Below are 21,094 nucleotides of genomic sequence, written 5' to 3'. Positions count from 1 at the left end.
GAGCAGGGGCTCTCTCTAACTCAGTTGCCTGTCTTTAAGCCCCTTTCCCCTAACTGGACTGCCTTGTTTAGCCTCAACAGAAGATGATGCACCTTGTCCTACTGCAACTTGATAGGCCAAGGTGGGTTGATATCCATGAGAGGCCTCCCCTTTTCTAAGGAGAAAAGGAAGGAGGGGGGAAAAAGAGGGAAAGTTCTGACCAGAATGTAAATTAATTCATTAATGAAAAATAAAAATATTACTATCCAGCCAGGCATACTAGTGCACATCTTTAATCCAACCCCTTGGGAGGCAGAGGCAGGCAGATCTCTGTGAGTTCAAGGCCAGTCTGGTCTATATAGTGAATTCCAGTACAGCCTGAGCTACATAGTGCGACCCTGTTTCATGTTTAAAAAAAACAAACAAACAAACAAAAAAACATTAAACAAAAAAGCCAGTATTGATGTAGTTTTCAATAACTTTTCTATAAAGCCTCAAAACCTTGTAACCTTAACTTCAGAAGGTCTCAAATAATTAGTCAACATTTCTTCAACATGCAAAGAAACACAGTTCATAAAATATCTCCTACAGAACAGGGATTTGTGCTTCTTCCTACAAGTTGATTAATATTCCTCAAACATATATTTATGTTTAAACAAGCAATGCATAGCTTTTTTCTTCTAAACTATGAACTATGGCTTGTATAAAGCTTGTGTATGTATTGTATGTAGACACCTGTGGCATGTTATGTTTGCCTGTGTCCAGGAGACACAGATTTTACCAACTGAGTATTGTATCTTCCTAGTCTTATTTAGATCTGTGATAAATAAATTTTCATTAAAACCAGTAATTTTTGATGAGGGAAATGGATGAAGAACTGACTTCACAATAAATTCTTTTATATGATCAGATGGGTACCTACTCATACCTATGGGTATGAGTAGTTGAGACTATTGAAACGACATTATTTTGAGGGACTTTCTACATTCACAATATCTGTCTCTTTCCAGGATTGCATGGACAGTGCACCTAAAGTTGATGAACAATGTCTCACAGTTTCAGTAATGTTAATATGTGTGACCTTGACTATATGCCTTCAGACGATACATATCAATGACAGATTTCCCATAGGCAGAGAATCACTATAGTTTCTCTGCATTCTGAGTTTGCTCATAGGATGTCACTTGTGAATTCTGCAGGAAACCCGTTTCACCTTTGTTACGGACAAAAGGTTTTCCCCTACTGTGAATTTTACAATGTCTGTAGAAAGAAGACTTATCACTGAAGGCCTTCCCGCATTCAGCACACACATATGGTTTCTCGCCTGTGTGAATCCGTTGATGCTCTTTGAGATTGGCTTTAGAAGACATTGCTTTCCCACAGTCACTGCATATGTAAGGCTTCTCTCCAGTGTGAATTCTCTGATGTGTGCTGAGAACTGACCTATCATTGAAAGCCTTTCCACACTCAGAACACACATACGGTTTCTCCCCAGTGTGAATTCGATGATGTACCTTCAGGTGAGATGCTCTCCGGAATGACTTCCCACAGTCAGAGCACTTGTAAGGCTTCTCACCAGTATGAGTCTGCTGATGCATTTGTAGGTGTGAGTTTCTTCTGAATGACTTTCCACAATCATCACATTTGTAAGGTCTCTCACCAGTGTGAATCCGATGATGCACGTGTAAGTGCGACTTCACACTGTATGATTTCCCACAGTCATGGCATTTGTAAGGCTTCTCCCCTGTGTGAAATCGACAATGCTTCTTCAGATCTGAAGCATAAAGAAACAACTTCCCACAGTCACTACATGGGTAACATTTCTCTCCACTGTGAATTCTCTGATGTGTGGTGAGGACTGACTTTTGGCTGAAGGCCATTCCACAGTCAGAACATACAAAAGATCTACTATCAGTGTGAATTTGATGGTGTACCTTCAGTTGGGATATTTTCCTGAATGATTCTCCACAGTCAAAGCATTTGTAAGGTCCTTCACTGGTGTGAATTCGATGGTGTGCAAGCAGGTTAGATTTAATACTGAAAGACTTCCCACAGTCAGGGCACTCATAAGGCTTTTCCCCTGTATGAAATCGACAATGTTTTGTTAGATCTGATGCACAAACAAACATTTTCCCACAGTCACTGCATGTGTACGGCTTTTCTCCAGTGTGAATTCTCTGATGTATGGTGAGGACTGACTTTTGGCTGAAGGCTTTTCCACAGTCAGAACATGCATAAGGTTTCTCACCAGTGTGTGTTCGAAGGTGTACCTTTAGGTGGGATGTATAACTGAATGATTTCCCACACACGTGGCATTCATAAGGTTTCTCCTTTGTCTGGATTCCACGGAGCACTTGAAGGCTAGATGTACCCCTCAGTGATTTGGCACAGTCGGGACATTCATAAGGCGTCTCTTCTCTATGAGTTTCTGAATGAGAGGTCAATTTAGACTTGTGAAGAAAGGTTTTCCCACATGTGTGACAGATAAAAGATGTCTCCATACTATTAGTTATTTGCTGTTGACAGAAAGCTATCTCACCAGTGAAGACCTTCCCACATCCAGTATATTCAACTGGTTTGTCTTGAAAACTAATTTCATGATCCATAAGTGGTGGATTAAGAGAAAGAATGTTTCCAAGCTGATTCTCATTGTATGATTTCTCTGTTTGATGAGGAACTGTGCACACACCATTAGAAGAGGCTTGTGTAAAAAACTGATGAGGTCCAATAATATCATTAAGCTGCTTTATGGTATTGCTTTGACTGTCACTATTTGCTCTTGGAGGTACATATTGTGTAGAAATGAGGTGGGGTTCCAAAAGAGTAGATTCTTCAGTTTCTTCATAGTCCCAAGCACTGCCCATGTTCAGTACTTTCTGGTTTTGGAAAGCACCAGGACTTATGGGCAGGACCTGGCTTTGCTGACCTGTCTTTGCAGCAGTGTCACCCTCCTGCCAGAGTTTCTCTAAAACGGAGCAATTTACGGAGCCAGGTTTGGTGACTTCGCTGGCTGCATCACTTAGAAATGAAGCTTTCACAAAAGTTTGTTGATGTTGTGTGTCAAGCTGCAATTTACCTGTAGAGAAGAGCAAGAGATGAAGGAACAGGCTGTGGACAAGATGGAGGAGGAATCACACAGAACTGAATCCGAACAGTGAGAATTCTAAGTCAGGTAGCAAGCAGTAGTCATGCTCATCATATGGATGATGATGCTAAGGAACACTACATAGTCTGTATTATATACCAAACTCCATATACACAGCACCCATGTGTGCCAGGCAACTTTCTGTACACTGGACATATGAACTCAAAATAACCTCCCACACAGTCACATCTACTTTGCTTGTTATATATGTGAGAAATTGGGAGCTACAGCTAGTGGCCAACATCACTAAGCTGATTTCTGGGGAAGATTTGGTTTGGGCAAAGGCAAATAGTTCAACAAATAAGAGACTTATCCATACAAGTGTACTATACAGGAGGGGATCTGCCAAGGCTATTATACGGCATTGCTGGTGGACATCTAAGATCTAAAGAAGAGACCGCAGAAAAGACGTTAGTAGCTCTGGAGAAATGTATATTCATGTCCTTTGCCCTTTTTCTCTCCGTTTTTGGTTAAATTTCTTTTCCTTTTTTGTGGTAGTGAGGATCAAAGCAGAGCCTCACTCATGTTAAGCAAGTATTCCACCCTGAGCCATAAGCTACACTCTCAAATTGTTATTCTTTATTTTAAGAAAGAAAACCACACACAGGAAGTAGGCTGGAGAGTGGTTCAGTGGCTAAGAACACTTGTTGCAAACCTACTGCAATGGAAACTTCCTGGAATCCACAAGGGTGACCCTAGGGAAGGCCCCTAGTAACCAGGGATATGGAACCTGAACCAGCTCTTTTCTGTAACTAGGCAAGGCTTCCAGGGGAGGCTTCCACCAACAGAGCCACAAAACCTTCCACCTACAATTTGTCCTGTCTGAAAGATGCGCTGGGGTAAAGGTATCGCAGAATTTGTGGGAGTAGCCAACTAATGGTCCAACTTGAGAACCAAACCATAAAAGGGAGACTACACCTGACACTGCCCGGAGGACCAGGAACTAGAGGCTGGATAGCCCTGAGGCCTAGGATAGAACCAAAGCAAACCAAACGAACCAACCAAACAAACAAAGAAAAAACAGAAAACAAAACAAAACAACAAAGGTAATAAAAGGATTCTTACTGATATTCTGCTATACTCGTAGACCATAGTCTCTATGTAGAGACCCACAGCCAAATGTTAGGTAAAGCTTGGGGAATTGTGCAGAAGAGAGAGAGGAATGACTGAAGGAGACAAGAGGGCTCAAGGACAGCACAAGAACACAGCCCACAGAACCAACTAACAGGACTCAGAGACTGAACCAAAAATCTGGGAGCCTGTATAGGTCTGACCTAGGTCGTCTTCAAATGTTACAGTTGTGTAGGTAAGTGTTCTTGTGTGGCTGACTGTGTGAAGTGGGGCTGTTTCTCACTCTTGCCCTGCTTTTAGGACCCTTTCTCTCCCACTGGGTTGCCTCATCCAGCCTTGATGTGAGGGGATGTGCCTAGTCTTACTGTAACTTGTTATGCCACGCTTGGTTGATATCCCTGGCAGTCCTGGTCTTTTCTGGAGTAAAATGGAGGAGTGGATCTGGGGGAGATGGGTGAGGTAGTCTGAATAGGTTTGGCTCCCATAGATTTCCATGTTTGAATGCTTGGCCACAGGGAGTAGCACTATTAGGAAGTATGGCCTTATTGGAGGAGGTGTGGCCTTGTTGGACAAAGTAAATAACTGTGTAAGTAGGCTTTGAGGTCTCCTATGCTCAGGCTCCACCCAGTGTGGAATCCAGTCTCTTCCTGGCTGCCTGAGGAAGACAGCCTTCTACTTGCTGTCTTCTGATCAAGATGTAGAACTCTTGGCTCCTCCAGCACCATGTCTGCCTGTGTGTTGTCATGCTTCCTGCCTTGATGATCACGGACTAAACCTGAAACTGTAAGCCAGCCCCAAAGTAAATGTTGTCCTTTAAAAGAGTTGTTGTAATCATGATGTCTCTTCACAGCAATAAAACACAAACTAAGATAAACTAAAGAGGTGGGAGGAGGGGTCGAGGGGAGAGAAAGGGGGGAACTATAGTAGGGATGTAATATGAGAGAAGAAGAAATTTTTTTTAAAAAAAAAGACCATTTGTTGCTCTTGCTGATGACTTAAATTTGGTACCAGCATCCACATGGCAGCTAAATTGTAACTACAGTTCCAAGGAACCTGATGCCCTCTTCTGGTCTCCACAGGCACTGCATACACATGGTATACGGGCACAAGAAACCTTAATACACATACACCCCACATTTATTATGGGTGTGTGTGTGTGTGTGTGTGTGTGTGTGTGTGTGTAGGTGTATGCACTTGCATGTATTACACATACCATGGCCTGTATGTAGAAGCAGGCTCCTTGAGTTAAACTCACTATTGGCAGCACAAAGCAACACATGAAAATAACCAAAAGGGAATGAAACATCAAGACAAAAGAAGGAAAAAAATTCATAAAAGACGACATTCCACCATGTTTAGAAAAAGAGAAATAAGTAAAGTAGGCCCAGATCTTAGCTCCCCAGGCCAGCCATGCTCACCCACTGATAAGAGGTGGCTGTAGATCTCTAGCATCACATCCTGGTACAGGCGTCTCTGGGCAGAGTCTAGGTGCTGCCACTCCTCCTGGCTGAAGTCCACAGTCACATCATCAAATGACACCAATCTCTGTAATAACATACTCATTGTAAATTAACAGTGACAAGCAGAACACATGTTTTCCCTCACCCCTGAGATTATGCTTTAAGCTTTCTACAAAACACCTATTTCCCATTGCATTTTGGGACATAAAGGAAAACAATATATTAAAAAAAAAACCAAAACTTTGGCAGGGCATGGTGGCACACGCCTTTAATCCCAGCACTCGGGAGGCAGAAGCAGGCGGATTTCTGACTTCGAGGCCAGCCTGGTCTACAGAGCGAGTTCCAGGACAGCCAGAGCTATAAAGAGAAACCCTGTCTCAAAAAAACAAAACAAAACAAAAACTTGCCACCTATTAAATACTATCATCCTCTTACCAGGAGGTCAGAAATGGATCCTTTTTCATTCTCTATTCAAGATTAAACAGCATGACAGTTTATTAAGCCACATCATTCTTGTCTATAACTGTGCTGGTTCCCTGGGATTCAACACTATCTGAGTTTTTACTCTTAAAGAAACTCAGACTTGCCAAATAGCAAATATAAAGACCCATATGGGGCTATAAAGAATATTTTTAGAAATAATATACAAAGCAAGTTGTTGGGAAGAGCAAGTCAGACACACACCTGGGAATGGCTGGCATGTTAATGAGAGTACAGCCACTTAGATGGGAAGTGAGGAGTTTGAATTGTGATGTGGAATAACATACTCTAGGAGAACTAGGATGGAGGTGGACAGTAGGGAAAGCCATGGTTTCACGGAGTGGCAGAGAGCTCCGAGTAGGAGGAGACAGTGACAGCCACAATGTCGACAAACTAGTTGTCATCCAAATCACAAGGAGGTACTGGCAGTGGGTGAAGGGGATGTGGAGTTTTTAATTTCGAGCTATAGACTGTCACTTAAGTGATACACTGCAGATCTTCAAATGCAAAAGGCTGGTCTTATAGCATCCAATGTGTGCCACTCAATGTGATGGCGAAAGGATCTGCCTTTAGAAGCACCTAAGACATAAATGCAGCCTTCTGAAGGGCAGTTACTACAATAGCACTTTCCTCTTTGAAAATGGCAGCTAAACTACACAGGAGAGGCACTGCCGAGTCTCCACAAGGTAGGGCTTTGGGATGATGACACCTGAAGCCAGTGATGATTTTAGCATCACAGGAGAGAGATGACCAGCATGATGTGAACCTGGCAGGATACAACAGTGCAGGCATGACATCACTGGGAAGCATACTGCAAGAATAAAATAAAACTGGAGTACGATCATTCTCTAGAGCAGAGATCTCCAAAGCAAATACAACGGGAGCCACAAAGTCATCTCAAACTTTCTAGCAGTCATATTAATTATACTCAGATGAAACCAACTTAATAGCAGATTTTATTTAGCCTAACATATCTAAATTATTATTTTAAGATACTCAGCTTAAAACTAAAGAGAGGGTTCAGTGAAGAGCACTGGCTTCCAGAGATCTGGGTTCAATTCCCAGCACCCACACGGCAGTTCACAACTGGCTATTAATTCCAGTTCCAGGGGATTTGATGCCCTCTTCTGGCCTCTGTTGAGAACTGTATGCGCATGGTACATTGCTATACAAGCAGGCAAAACATCCATACACATAAAATAATATATATTAAATTAAGACGCTCAGCCTTGAGGAGCCACTGTGTATCTATGAGCTGGGCAAGAAAGCCAAAAGACTCTGGGACTTGTACCCATTTGTGGTAAAGAGAATGCTATGTAGCTGTTACCTTGGCACTGAACCTTTTGGAGGAAGGGAGGAGAGGTTCTAGAGGCCATTCCTTCATGTTACATAAACGTGTAAGCCGGACACATAGCCGGGGAAGGCTGTAACAGGTATTGGTGATGCAACTGCGCGAGATTCCTATGCCCCTGAAGGTTGTACTTCACAGTTGCTACCATAATTAATATACACACAAAAAGTCTCTGCTTCTCTAAGCTAGACTTGGAGGCACCTACTTTTTTGTCCTGCCAGTCCTTTGGGCTGAATAGGAACAGGATTCCCCAGGGAGTCATAGATGGGCAGATAAACCTCAATCTAAAAAGCAGCACAATGAACGTGTCATGAAAAGATGAGGAAAGCCTGGGGTTTCAGCCCTCCGCATCTCACTCATAGCTGGAGAATCAAGGCTGTCTTAGGAACAGGAGCCCAATCTTCTGCTTCCAGGGCCTGCAATCTAGTGAGGAAAAGCTGAACTTGGAGCATCTCTCCTCACCTCACACGATCCATCCTGCTCCTCTGCTCCCAACCGCTGGGGCATCTGGCAGAAATTCCTATCAGTAGGCATGTCCTCTGTGGTTTCTATTCTTGGTCTCTCTCTAATTTTCTCAGGATTCTGAAGATAGGTCAGCATGTGGACGATTCTTGTTGAGTTGTGGGGCAGAGGCCAGCTTGGTTATGTTGAGAAAATTGGCGGTATGAATGGCTTAGCCTTACCCAGAGGTCTGCAAAGATATCAGAAAGTTCTGAAAAGTCAATGACCATATTATCACTCACTCAAAATTTATTTGCCCATGAAGAGTTGAAAGTTCTACCTGAAGGTCATCCTGTAGACACTGCAGAGCAGACAAAGCCCAGAAATGTCCAACTCTCCCTTCTACCTCTTAACCGTGACAACAGGAAGGTATTAAGCAAGGTGACATAAAACAAGGATGCAGGTATTGGTCACTGGCATTGGGAATTTGATGCAGGATAAGGTTCATCAGTCCCCAGCTTCTGACTGGCAGGTCAAAAGTATGACTTCAAAAAAAAAAAAAAAATTAGCTAGCTATTAGCTTATTTTCTGGACAATCTTTTCAGCTGTATGGCAGAGGCTACTATACCTGGTGCTTTAATATGACCTAAGGTCATCAAATGGAAGAGAGATGATCAGTATATATCTGACTTATACAAAATGACACACTGCCCCAGTTCAAGTTTTTGTTTGCTTCTAGGTACTGTTCAAGCCTACTAATGTACCTCACAGCCCATCTCTTCTAATATATCTCTGTAACTCACTCTTTACCACAGTCCCCTTCTTGATCAGAAAAGATGAAGTATATACACAAGGACCGGGACTTCTGGTCTGTAATCCTACCCTTCCTATTCTGTCCATTTTATTTTGTTATTCTGTAGCACAGGCTGACAGAGAACTCACTATAAACTCCAGGATGGCCTCAAGGTCATAGTGCCACTGTTCCATCCGCCTATCAAGACAGAGTAAGAATTATAGGTATGACCATCTCTCTGTCCGACTACGGATGTCTTCCTAGTCTATAATGAGTCACCCCGCAACACTGGATGTGGTCACTCAGATCAATGATTTTCAGTGACCTCTAAAGACAATACAGGAGTGCCAGGTTACAAACTACCTCCTAGTGACTGACAGGATCCTGAAATTATGACTAACACAAATTTTCTCTAGCGTGTTTAATTTCTTGGTTTCCACATAACCCCAAATAACTCTCAACACAAGGGTCCAAATGACAGAGTCCAGGCTGGGAGCAATATTGATGCTGCTTTCTTTTTTTTGAGGTAGGGTCGCTTGGCCTGGCTGGCCTTGAACTCACAAAACAGGCTGGTTTTGAGATTGTCTTGCCTCATCCCCCAGTGCAGGGAAGAAATGTCTGCTCCACCAAGCCTGGCTTGAAGGCGACACTGGAAGAAGTTTCTAGAAGCTACTTTGTCAGCCACACCTAGTGGCTGGCTACACAAAAACACAGTTCTCATTTCAAATGGAATAGGAACAATTTATTCTGGAGCCAAGTAAGTGTCAGGTTATATTACTACCATGTTCCAATGCAGTAACAGCTTGATGGGATTTTTGTATAAGAGAACAAAATGAAGCCATACATCACTCTAAAATGAAGTAGGAACAAGTAAGTTTATGGTTGGGGGTCACCACAACATGTGCTCTTCCCCCAGCCTAGAGGGGGCTAAATCAGACCTGGCTTTGCCACAGTCCACAGCCTAGCCCACCTAGGGTGGAGTCTTCTGACCCGGGTGAAGTCTATTGTCCTGCCACATCTGCAGCTTCCTGCAAGAAGCCACTACCTGCTGAGCAACTGAGCTAGTCTTCCAGAGGAGGTCCTGGCAAAGTAAGGAGATCCTGGCAAAGTGGGGGATGGGTTCCCCCACCCCCTTTAAATTCAGACTTAAGAATTAAACATTGGGCCTTGTTCAGAAACTTTGTCTTGGTCTCATTCCTCTCTCACCCATCCTTCCCATCCATCCCCAGCTCTCCTTGCAGGTACCCACTTCTCCGTGCTACAACAACATGAGGAATTATTACTGAAGTGTCACAGCAATAGGAAGGCTGGAAACCACTGCCTTGGAGGGTAAAGGTGCCAACAAGCCTGACAACATGAGTTTGATACCTGGGACACACATGGTAGAAAGAGAGAATAACTCTTGATAGCTGTCCTCTGACCTATACATGTATGTATGTATGTATGTCTCTCTCACACAGACAGACAGACTCAAAAAGTAAGGTAGGAGGGCTGGAGGGAAAGACTGGATGATGTCCTCTGGCTTCCACGCTCACTTGTACACATACATGTACCCATAGCCAAATAAACCTGTATATAATGTACACACCCAAACAATAACAACAAATAATGAACACTGATGGGACCGTTAGGTAGGCAGGTTACAACACGGTAAGAAAAGCTCCTTTCCAGGCCTCATAGGCTCTCCAATGACATCCTTAGCCTTTCAGTTGTTAGAAACTAATGGGCTATTTAGGCAAAATACATAGATGGACGTTGACTAATTGTTGAGGATATCAAAGACAACTAAACTTTTGGTTTCTGGAAACTTCGGTTGCAGACCTACAATCCCAGCACTCCAGAGGCAGGTGGATCACAGCCACATTTGAGGTCAGACCGGCCTACAAACTGAGTTTCAGGCTAACCAGGGGTACATAGGAATAGCCTGTCAAAAGATAGGAAGTAAGGAGGGAAGGAGAGAAGAAGAAGGAAGAGATAGCTCAGTGGTTAAGAGCAATCGCTGCTCTTGCGCGTACTTCAGGCTCAGCACCTACCTGCATATGTGGCTCACAGTCTCCTGTGACTGATTCCAGAGGAGCAGATGCCCACTAGACACACTTGGTGTCCCTATATACAATCATACTCATACACATAAAATTTAAAAGATGAAACACACACACACACGGCTTTTACTGAAAAGCATTATGTATGTCTTCTGCACTTTGGCTCTGACTTAAATGCTGCTCCAATTTCTAACCTACTTCATGCCCAGCCTGGCCTCCATAATGCAGACATCCTGCAGCCTCTATGTGTAGAGTGCTAAGATTACAGGACAGTCGTGTGCCACCACAACTTGCTGGACTACTATAATACATAATGCTCGATTTCTAAACCTAACCCCAAGTCTGTGTATCAGAGACCGACACGGGCCACTAGGTCACTTTAACTCTTCTTCTGCTTGATGTAACCAATGTATGGAGTCTCACCCCCTGCTTTTCTTTTCTTCCTTAACATTTGTTTAAGAGGTGGGGATTAATTGGAGAAGGCAGCTCATCCAATGTTAAGGAAAAAAAATTTTTTAAAAAGATTATTCTTACTATTCAAACATTTAAAAAAAGGATATGTGTGCGGGCGTTTTGCGTGTGTCTGTGCACCATTAGCTGGGAGGCCAGAAGGGATCACGGGTCCCCTGGAACCGTCCCACCAGGCAAGGCAGTTCCAAGGCACCAAGCGTGTGTGTGGGTGCTGGGAACCCAACAGGGCTGACCCACATCTCCACTCCTCCTGCCTTTCCTTCTCACTGGTCTCTTCAGTAGGCAGACTGGATGAGACTGGCCCTTGCCTGTTTGGATGCAGGAACCCAGGCTTCTGCCTTAAAATCTTTTTACAGCAGCACCTTTCCGCCTAACTGCCGATCACCAATCCTTGCCAAATTCACAGATCCCGGGCACAGGTTAAACCTCCGATTAGACCTCACATCAGCGAAGGACTGCAGTATTTATGTAAACTTTCCATTGTAACGGAATTGATTAGTTGTTTTTTTCTTAAATCCTTTTTCTGTCTTCAGCTGCATACAGGGAATGGAAATATCCAGAACACCTAAGGGCAGCCCCAAGGCGTATGTCCCCACTTAGATGACTGTGCTCACATTAAATATACCTAAACACATCTCCTGGCTTCCACGCAGTGCCTTCTATTGCTAATACTGCTTAGGCTGACAGAGATGGAGGGCACTGTGTCTCCAGTATGGGCCAGAAATAAATAAATTCATTTCCCCGTTTTCTCTTACTCTTTGGGGTTTTTCTCCTCTCGCAGGCCAGTGTTTGACCAGGAGCCAGGGCTCCAATTTCCAGTTACTCAAACAGCCCAGAAAGCAGCGCGGTCGCGCTCACAAAGCACCCTACACTGGCCTCAGGCTCCATCGCTGCAGGAGCAGCCCCACTCGCCTGACTAAGCCAATCACTGACTGAGCGGATCACAAGCCACCGCACGGTCCTCACCCTGAAGCTCCCGGATGCTGCAGCGCCCACTCACTGAGTCCTGCCCCGAATGCCCTCACATGGTAATTTTCACGGACGATGGTGGGAAATCCCACAGGACAGCATACTGGGAAGTGACAAGATACAGACGCGGAAAACCCGCAGGAACAGAATGAAAGCGTTCCGAACGACCCCACTTTATCCACCGCATCCCCCCGGCAGCCGATTCAACCATCACTCAGCACAAACCGGCGCTCAGCAGCACAGCGTCCTCTGCTCCGCACCCACTCACCTCACACTGCACCTTGGAGAAGCTCTGCACACGGCACGCCAGGGCTGCGAGACTTCCGCCCACAGACACCCACAATTCCATGGGGTCGGATTCTAAACACCCACGCTACCCTGGCAACGACCGGAGAAGCGAACTACTTTAAGATGTGAGCGGATGTGATCACTCTAGGCCACTTCCTATTTGAATAAGGGTTCCCCCAGTTCACTACCACGTAGCCTTCATGGGTGGCGCGCATGCGTACCACCACTGGCGGAAGTCTATCTTGCCAGTACGTATCATGGCTCATCTGGTGGTTTCTGATTTTTTTTTTTTCTTCCCAGAAAGTGTCATGGCTGAACCCACATTCCAGAGGCAAGCGTCAAAGCACATCAGTTCCATACAGCCAGGCAAGGCCTGTGGAATGTGATAGGTGAAAGTCCAAGGGTGTCTCACGTGGTTAGGGGATTTATTTACTTCTTGTATGTGTATATAATTATAAGATACAATAACATTAAATCTTCCTAAATGTACCCTTTTTTTCTGTATTTTATTTTATTAGATTTATTTTATGTATTTTTGCCTGCATGTTGAGTTTATAGCATCCAGGACAGCTGCAAGAGCAACAAGTGCTTTTAATTTGTTTCTCTTTTTCTTCAAATTTCTCTTTATTTTCACCGGAACTGAAGCAAGTTCTTATTTTTGAGATGGCCTCACTATATTGGTCTGACTGGCTTGGAACTGGACATGAAGATCATTCTGACCTTGGACTCTCAGACATCTCCTGGACTCTGTTTCCCGAGTGCTGGGATTAAGGATGTATACCATCACACTGGCCTTTTCTAATTTTTCACAAGTTGAAAACTACATGGGGTTATTAGGAAACAGGAGGTAAAGTCACATGGAACATCAATGGTGAGAATCTGAGATAAGCCATCATGTACTTCATACTGGGGCATCTCATGGTTCCCAGAGGATAGAAACCTGGTCTTACTTAGAAGTAAAATGTTTTCTAAGTTGCATAATAGAAACAATGTAGAACTAGGTGGGCAGTGGAAATAATGATAAATGGGGACACTAGTCAAATGGAAAAACACCTAGCACTGTAGTGAATAAATTAGTAGACCTAATGTACATTATGAGAATAAAGTATAAAATTGTGTGAGTTATCTCCATATTAAACACATTCTAGCCCTGGACAGTCTAGAACAGTGGTTCTCAACCTGTGGTTTTATGACCCCTTTGACAAACCTCTATCTCCAAAAATATTTACATTATGATTCATAACTAGCAAAATTACAGTTATGAAGTAGCAATGAAAAAAATAGAAAGGTTGAGAAGCACTGGTCTGGAGCTATGTAGACCAGGCTGGCCTTGAAGTTACTCTGATCTTCTTGTCTACACCATGCACGTTCTAGGATTACAATAATGTGCAATCATCCCCAGTTCACATGTGGTCTAGAGCTTCCCCCTGAGAACAGACTACAGGAATGATGATTTAGGAAACAGTTTCATCATCAAAGATACACTTCAGGAGTCCCAAAAGAGTGGACTCAGCCATCCATCACCACAGAGCGAAATTATAATAAGTTACATGAAAGCCAGTATTATGCAAATATCAATATCTACTACCTGTAAGCATATCATTATTGTTATTTATACCCATTTATTGCATCCCAGGCACCAACTTGTTCTTCCAGAATTTCTTTCCATAGTTTTACCTCTTTAGTCAATAAACAATGCTCATCTATCTTGTGTCCTGAGCCACTGCTAGTTCACCAGGAAGATGAAGCACTCATCATTGCCTCATGGAAATGATGAGTTGATAAAGTCAGAAGCTGAATATACATACATATATATATTAATATATATAATCAGAAGTTAGTATCTGTATATGAAAGAGAACTCATTGTCATTGTCTTCCTGAATTACCTCATCTCATATTTTCCAGTTGAATCAAGTTCCTTGTAAATTTCATTTTATGACTCATAAAAATCCCACTGCATTTATACTATAGTTTCATTATACATCCATCTATATTGATGGACATCTGGGCTTATTCCATTTCTTTGCTATTGAGAAGAGTAGTGGTAAACATGGATGTGTCAGTATCTCTGTGGTATGAAAGAGATTTCCAGGGTGTATATCCAGAAGAGGTCAGATACATGATTGAGTAGTTTCAATTTCAGAAACTACCACTAACATTGCATAGTGAGATCTATGGTCTCGAAATCACAAGAACAAAACCCCAGACTGATTTCGCTGGAGTTGCAACCAACTACATTCCCTCAAACAGTCATCAAAGGCTCCCTTTTTTTCACATCCTCATATTTGCTGTCCATTGATGACAGCTATTCTGAGCAGCTAAGAAGTTAGCTAAGGAGGTTAAACACTTCAAAAGAGTTTGACTGTCTTCTTCAGAGAGTTCTCTGCTCAGTTCCTTATCCCATGTCTTTATTGGCATGTTTTTCTTGTTTGGTTTTTAAAAGTCTAGGTCTTTTTAAGGAATAAACCATGATTCATAGGGAATGGACTACTGCAGCTCAGACTCACTTCTGTCAGTTCTCACAAAGTGGATTTCTTTGGGTGGCACAGGCTACTGCTTCAGTTGAACCCAGTTACTGTTCCTTTGGCTCCCCCTTTTCTGATTATTTCCCTTCACCCTTTCCAAGAAGGTTATCAGAAGTCTTTTGTTGTTGTTTTCTGAGACAGGGTCTCTCTCTCTCTCTGTCTCTCTGTCTCTCTGTCTCTCTGTCTCTCTCCCTCCCTCCCTCCCTCCCTCCAGCACTGGTTGTCCTGCAACTCATGTATAGATCAGGTTGGCCTTGAGATCACAGAGTTCTGTCTGCCTCTGCCTTTTGAGTGCTGGAGTTAAAAGTATGCACTGGCACAACTAGCTCTGGATTATGGTATTTCAACCTCACAGGATACCATGCTACCAACAAAGGCATGTATTTTAGGGTAGAAAAACAATACACACAGAAATGAGTTCTTATAAAACAAAGATATTCTACACAGTAATATGATTTTTGAGAATATGTAGCACATATGGTCAAATATATTGTGAAGAGACAGACAGTAAATATTTGTAGCTTGGAGACCACAATGACTCAGTTGTGCTAGTGGAGCAACAAAGCAATCCCAGAATATATACAAATGAACATGGATATGCTGTATAAAACTTTATTTTAAAAAATCCAGGCAGGCATGGTGGCATATGCCTTTAGTCCCAGCACATGGGACACAGTGGCAGATGAGTCTCTGAGTTCAAGACCAGCCTGGTAAGCTGCAGGCAACCCAAGACTACATAGTGAGATCCTGTCTCAAAAAACCAAACAACAAAAATGAAACAAAAAACCCCCCAAAGACCAAATAAAACCCCCAAACCAGAAACCAACCAACCAACCAACCAACCAAAAAGACAAATCATAATGGACACAAGCTGGCTCAATGGTTAATGGCACACGTTCAATTCCTGGGACCTGAATGTTGTTAATAAAGAACAAACTCCCACAAATAGTTTTCTGACTTTCATACATGTTCCATGGCACTCGTGCATGTACACACACACACACACACACACACACACACACACACACGACTATACTATATATTGTCTTATGTATCAATGATTCTATAATGAGTGGTTGGGTCTATCTATATAGATCATTACAAATGGAACACATGGAAAACAGGTACAATGAGTTAACATGAAAGAGAAAAGTTATAGTACAAGGAACAGTGAACGCTACAGAATTTCACTTATGGTTTATCTCAAAAGCTACTTGTAAATGATGAAAGATTACTAATTATTGACAGTGCAGTCTGAAGATGGTGTGACTAGGAGATAGACTGACAACACAAATTAGATTCTTAAAAGAAGAAACTCCGGTTAGGAAAACCCCACTAGTCTGAGGTAACACATATGTAAGTACTGACGTGAAATAAACAAAAGTGTGCAATGAGACATACATATTAGTCACACTTCTGACAGAGAACAGTGTCTTGTTTCCTTTCTTGCATTATAGAAACATTATTATCCCACAATAAATAGGAATATTGTTGATACAAAAATCCCCAAAACTTTCCTATAGTCTGGTAACAAATGTGTCTTTTGCCTTTTCTATAAAGAAACGTTTCTCAGCCCATTGCTTTAGGGTTTTCTCCTTGGATAAAATCTGAAATCATATTTCAAATGTCTCTCATGAATAATGTGTTTATCAACAAGCAGTGTATATCTAGATATTTTAAAGTACAGAAACAATAATGTACATTTTTTTTAAAAAAAAGGTTTATTTCATGTATGTGAGTACACTATCGCTGTCTTCAGACACACCAGAAGAGGGCATCCCATCCCATTACAGATGGTTGTGAGCCACCATGAGGTTGCTGGGAATTGAACTCAGGACCTCTGGGAGAGCAGTCGGTGCTCTTAAGCCATCTCTCCAGCCCCAATAAATTCTTTTAAAACATTCTCTTCAAGTAATTTAAAGATTATACTTCAGCTAAGGATATGTTTATAGACTATGAGGAAATGTGCTTCACACAAAAACTGAGCCTAAAAAGAACTGTGTCTGGTATGAGCTGCTTGCTATTTATTATAATCTGACATGCTGTTCAAAGCCTTTTAACACTCAGGACACAGTAGTGTCTCTCTCCAGTCTAGACCCAGGGCTGCACATCCAGCTGGGATGCTCTCTGCATTTCTATGTAGGGATGATGAGGGCCCTTCAGTGCATTGTGTTATGAACAATTTCCTATGGCATTCCTAAGGCTTCTTGCAAGTGTGAGTCCGCTGATGGCATTTCAACACAGACTTCTGGAGGAATGCCTTCCCACACTTTTGACAGACAAAAGATCTCCCCCTAGTGTGAGTCATCTGATGTCTAGGTAAAGATGACTTATTGTAGAAGCCCTTCCCACATTCAGGGCACACATAGGGCTTCTCGCCCGTGTGAATTTGCTGATGGGACGTCAGTGCTGACTTCTGGATGAAGGTCTTCCCACATTTTTGACAGACAAAAGGTCTCTCCTTAGTGTGAGTTATCTGATGTCTATGCAAAGATGACCTGCCAAAGAAACCCTTCCCACATTCAGGGCACACGTAGGGTTTCTCACCAGTGTGAATCCGCTGATGGTCTCGAAGTTGGCCCTTTGAAGCCAGGGCCTTCCCACAGACACTGCATTTGTAAGGCTTTTCCCCAGTGTGTATTCTCTGATGTGTCCGCAGTACTGATTTCTGACTAAAGGCTTTCCCACACTCACTACATATATGGTGTTTTTCTCCAGTATGAATTTTTGTGTGTAGATTGAGGGACGATCGTCGGCTGAAGGCCTTCCCACATTCAGAACATGCATAAGGTGTCTCCCCGGTATGAATTCGGAGATGCTCTTTCAGTTGGGAGGAATTACTGAATGACTTCCCACAGTAGTTGCATTTGTAAGGTCTCTCCCCTGTGTGAATTCGATGATGGACCGTCAGTTGGGATGTGTGACTGAATGATTTCCCGCAGTAATGACACTTATAAGGCTTCTCTCCTGTGTGAGTTTGCTGATGAGATGTCAACTGAGATCTCTGAAAGAAGGCCTTCCCACATTTATGACAGACAAAAGGTTTATCCCTAGTGTGAGTTATCTGATGTCTTAGGAAACCTGACCTACCATGGAAGCCTTTTCCACATTCAGTACACACATAAGGTTTCTCTCCTGTGTGAATTCGCTCATGCTCTTCCAGTTGGTATTTAGACGCCAAGGCTTTCCCACAGACGCTGCACTTGTGTGGCTTCTCCACCTTGTGAATTCGGTGGTGCACATTCAGTGTGAATGAGTACGTAAAGGATTTCCCACAGTCCCGGCACTTGTAGGGCTTCTCCCCCGTGTGAACCCGATGATGCATCTTCAGTTGGGATGCGTAAGTGAATGACTTCCCACAGTCACTGCATCTGTGAGAATTCTTGCCCAGGTGAAGTCTCTGGTGAGTGCTGAGCTCTGACTTCTGGTTGAACGTTTTCCCACACTCGCTGCACACGTGGTGTGTTTGTCTGATATGGAGCTTCTGGTGAACGGTGAGGCTTGACTTTCGCTTGAAGGCTTTCCCACAGTCACCGCATTCATAAGGTTTCTCCTTCACATGAATCTGATAGTGCACTTTCAGTCGGGACGTACAGCTGAACAGTTTCCCACAAACGGTACACTTGTAAGGCTTCTCCCCAGTGTGAATTGTCTCATGCGTGCTGAGGATTGACTTCTGCTTGAAGGCCTTCCCACATACGGGACACACGTAAGGTCTCTCCCCTGTATGTATCCGATAATGTACCTTCAGTTGGGATGTATTATTGAATGATTTGCCACAGTCACGACACTCATAAGGTTTCTCTCCAGTGTGAATTCGATGGTGAACCTGCAGGTTGGACGTTCGACTAAACGATTTCCCACAGTCGGGACACTCGTAAGGTTTCTCTGGGTGAGTTTCTTGATGGGAGGCAAATTCTGTCTTCTGGAGGAAGGCTTCCCCACACTTGTGACAGACAAAAGGTCCTTCTCCAGCGTGAGCTGCCTGGTGTTTACAGAAAGCAGACTCATCATAGAAGACTTTACATTCCGTGCCTTCATCTAGTTTCTCACGAGAATGAACTCCTTTCTCTGTAAGTTGTTGTTTATGGGTGGGAACTTTCCTGCACTGGTTACCTTTGGATGGATTCCAGCCTTCACCAAGAATTGTACAGTTAGCATTACAAGAGTCTTGCGTGAGGAGGTGAGCAGCTATAACAATATCATTAAGCTGTTTTGTGACATTGTCTTGTTCTTCACCATTTGCTTCAAGGTTAGGATTCAAATGTTTTGCAAGTAACTTTGGAGCTCCCTTTTGTGTAGAAATAAGGTTAGCTACGAAGGGAGTGGTTCCCCTGGGCTCTTTACATCTACAGTCTCTATCTGCTCTCTGTATTTTCTTGTTAAGGCAAACACGAGGACTCCAGGGTAGGATCTGGTGTTGCCGATCTCTTTGCGCAGGGTCAGGATCTTGCCACAGTTCTTCTAAAGTCGAGCACCACAAGCCATGCCTTGTGACTGCACTTGCCTTACTAGTTTGAAATGCTGCCTTCTCAGACACTTTCTGTTGAGGAGTGTAAGACTCTGATTCCACTTCTGGGAGAAGGAAAGAGATGAAAAGAATATGCACAATGAACAGGCTGGGTGAGAAATCACAGAGTTAATAAACAACATGCAGAAGAAGAGTATGCGAGGTACTGATGCTAATGAGCAGAACATGCCTAGATTCCTTATGACATGCCACACATCAGCTGTGGGACACTTACTACCAGGCAACTTTCTTTATGATGGAAACGAACTCATTTTATCCCACAAACCATCTCATAGAGCAATTACAACTGCTTTCCCTGTTTTACAGATGGGGAAACAGTAATGTGAATTCTTAGGACGGTGGTAAAGATGGCTGCAATAATCTGTGGGGAAGACTGTTGGGACGAAGGCAATGAATTTGAATCATGTAGGAGACCTAGTGAGGTGAGGGGCAGGGGAAGAAAGTGCTAAGGCTGCTACAAGGTAGCCTTAGCGGACAGCCAAGTGTTGAAAGCGAACAGAGACCAACAGGGCAGAGGACTTCATCAGTTCTGGAGAACAGCATCCTCACACCTTGGGCCCATTTGTTCACTGTCACTCACTGTTGTTAGGGATGGATGTTTACTTAATTTAGGAAACTATCTCTTTTTTCCTTTTTTTTTTTTTTTTTTTTTGTAAACTTCAATTTACACATATAGTGGCCTTTCCTTACTTTTCTGATCTCAACTCTGTATGAGCAGTTACAAGCGTCTGCTGCTTCTGTAGAGGGCTGGAATTTAGTTTCCAGCACCCACAGCAGGAACCTGTTAACTCCAGGAAGATCCAACATCCTCGTCTGGCCTCTGTGGAAACTCTGATACATGTGGCACTTATTCACACTCACACACACACACACACACACACACACACTCACAAAGGTAAATATAAATAAGAAAAAATCTACATCAGTGATCACCTATATCTAAGGCATATTCCATCCAACAGAAATGGATTACAATCCTCAGCAGCCCATGGAAGTTTCTCAAAAAACCAAAACCCAGACCATATGCTAGGTTACAAAACAAATCTGAACAATACAAAAAAAGCTGGGACAATGCTCTGCATCTTACAAGACCATAATGAAACAAAACTAAAAACCAACGAGAAAGGAAAGGAAACCACAGAAACTGCACAGATACATGGACGTAGAACATGTATTCTGAATTAAGAGTGAGTCACAAAGAAATCAGGGAGGAAATGAAAGCACTTCTGGAACAGAATGAAGAGGAATGCCAACTTACCATAATCTTTGGATATAGCTCAGACAGTTCCAAGAGAAAGGTGATAGCTGAACTATTTACATTCAAGAAATCAGAGAGAGTTCAACTTAATGATATAATTAAAGGGAAGAAGAAGAAGAAGAAGGAGAAGGAGAAGAAAAAGAAGAAGAAGGAGAAGGAGGAGGAGGAGGAGGAGGAGGAGTTGTGTCTCAGGCAGCAGCGTGGGTCTCTCTCTATAGGGCTGGCTCGTGATGCCCCCTGCTGGACCCAGCTGGACTTTGTTCCTTGGGAAAGGATTCATTTATTGAA

At 43.1% G+C, this 21,094-nt stretch overlaps 2 protein-coding genes across 2 annotated transcripts in view; both read right to left on the bottom strand.

The window, feature by feature from the left end:
* Nucleotides 1-256: 256 nt before the first annotated feature.
* Nucleotides 257-12,627, bottom strand: LOC110319297 (zinc finger protein 260-like). The gene is made up of 4 exons (XM_021194780.1): nt 12,471-12,627; nt 7,949-8,177; nt 5,614-5,740; nt 257-3,055 (listed from the first exon to the last, which is right to left on the bottom strand). Exons 2-4 carry the CDS (start codon nt 8,084-8,086, stop codon nt 1,122-1,124), a joined length of 2,199 nt encoding a protein of 732 aa, XP_021050439.1. The 5' UTR covers nt 8,087-8,177; nt 12,471-12,627; the 3' UTR covers nt 257-1,121.
* Nucleotides 12,628-16,723: 4,096 nt separating this feature from the next.
* LOC110326759 (zinc finger protein 585B-like) overlaps nt 16,724-21,094 on the bottom strand; it is a 12,786-nt gene continuing 8,415 nt past the window's right edge. Inside the window, exon 6 of the mRNA XM_029538368.1 lies at nt 16,724-19,592. Within this exon, the coding sequence (XP_029394228.1) occupies nt 17,215-19,592 (2,378 nt within the window). The 3' untranslated portion in view covers nt 16,724-17,214. The remainder of the gene's footprint in view (nt 19,593-21,094) is intronic.

The sequence above is a fragment of the Mus pahari genome, chromosome 1 (assembly GCF_900095145.1).
Source record: "Mus pahari chromosome 1, PAHARI_EIJ_v1.1, whole genome shotgun sequence".
NCBI lineage: Eukaryota > Metazoa > Chordata > Mammalia > Rodentia > Muridae > Mus > Mus pahari.
This window is presented reverse-complemented; position numbering and strand designations above follow the sequence as displayed.

What these genes read in the sequence shown, in the direction of transcription:
- LOC110319297 (XM_021194780.1), bottom strand. Translation starts at nt 8,086, where the DNA reads ATGCTGACCTATCTTCAGAATCCTGAGAAAATTAGAGAGAGACCAAGA. An exon ending in AGCAGGATGGATCGTGTGAG is followed by an intron (nt 5,741 to 7,948) that starts GTGAGGAGAGAT and finishes ATGTTATTACAG; the next exon opens with AGATTGGTGTCATTTGATGA. An exon ending in CAGCCACCTCTTATCAGTGG is followed by an intron (nt 3,056 to 5,613) that starts GTGAGCATGGCT and finishes TCTTCTCTACAG; the next exon opens with GTAAATTGCAGCTTGACACA.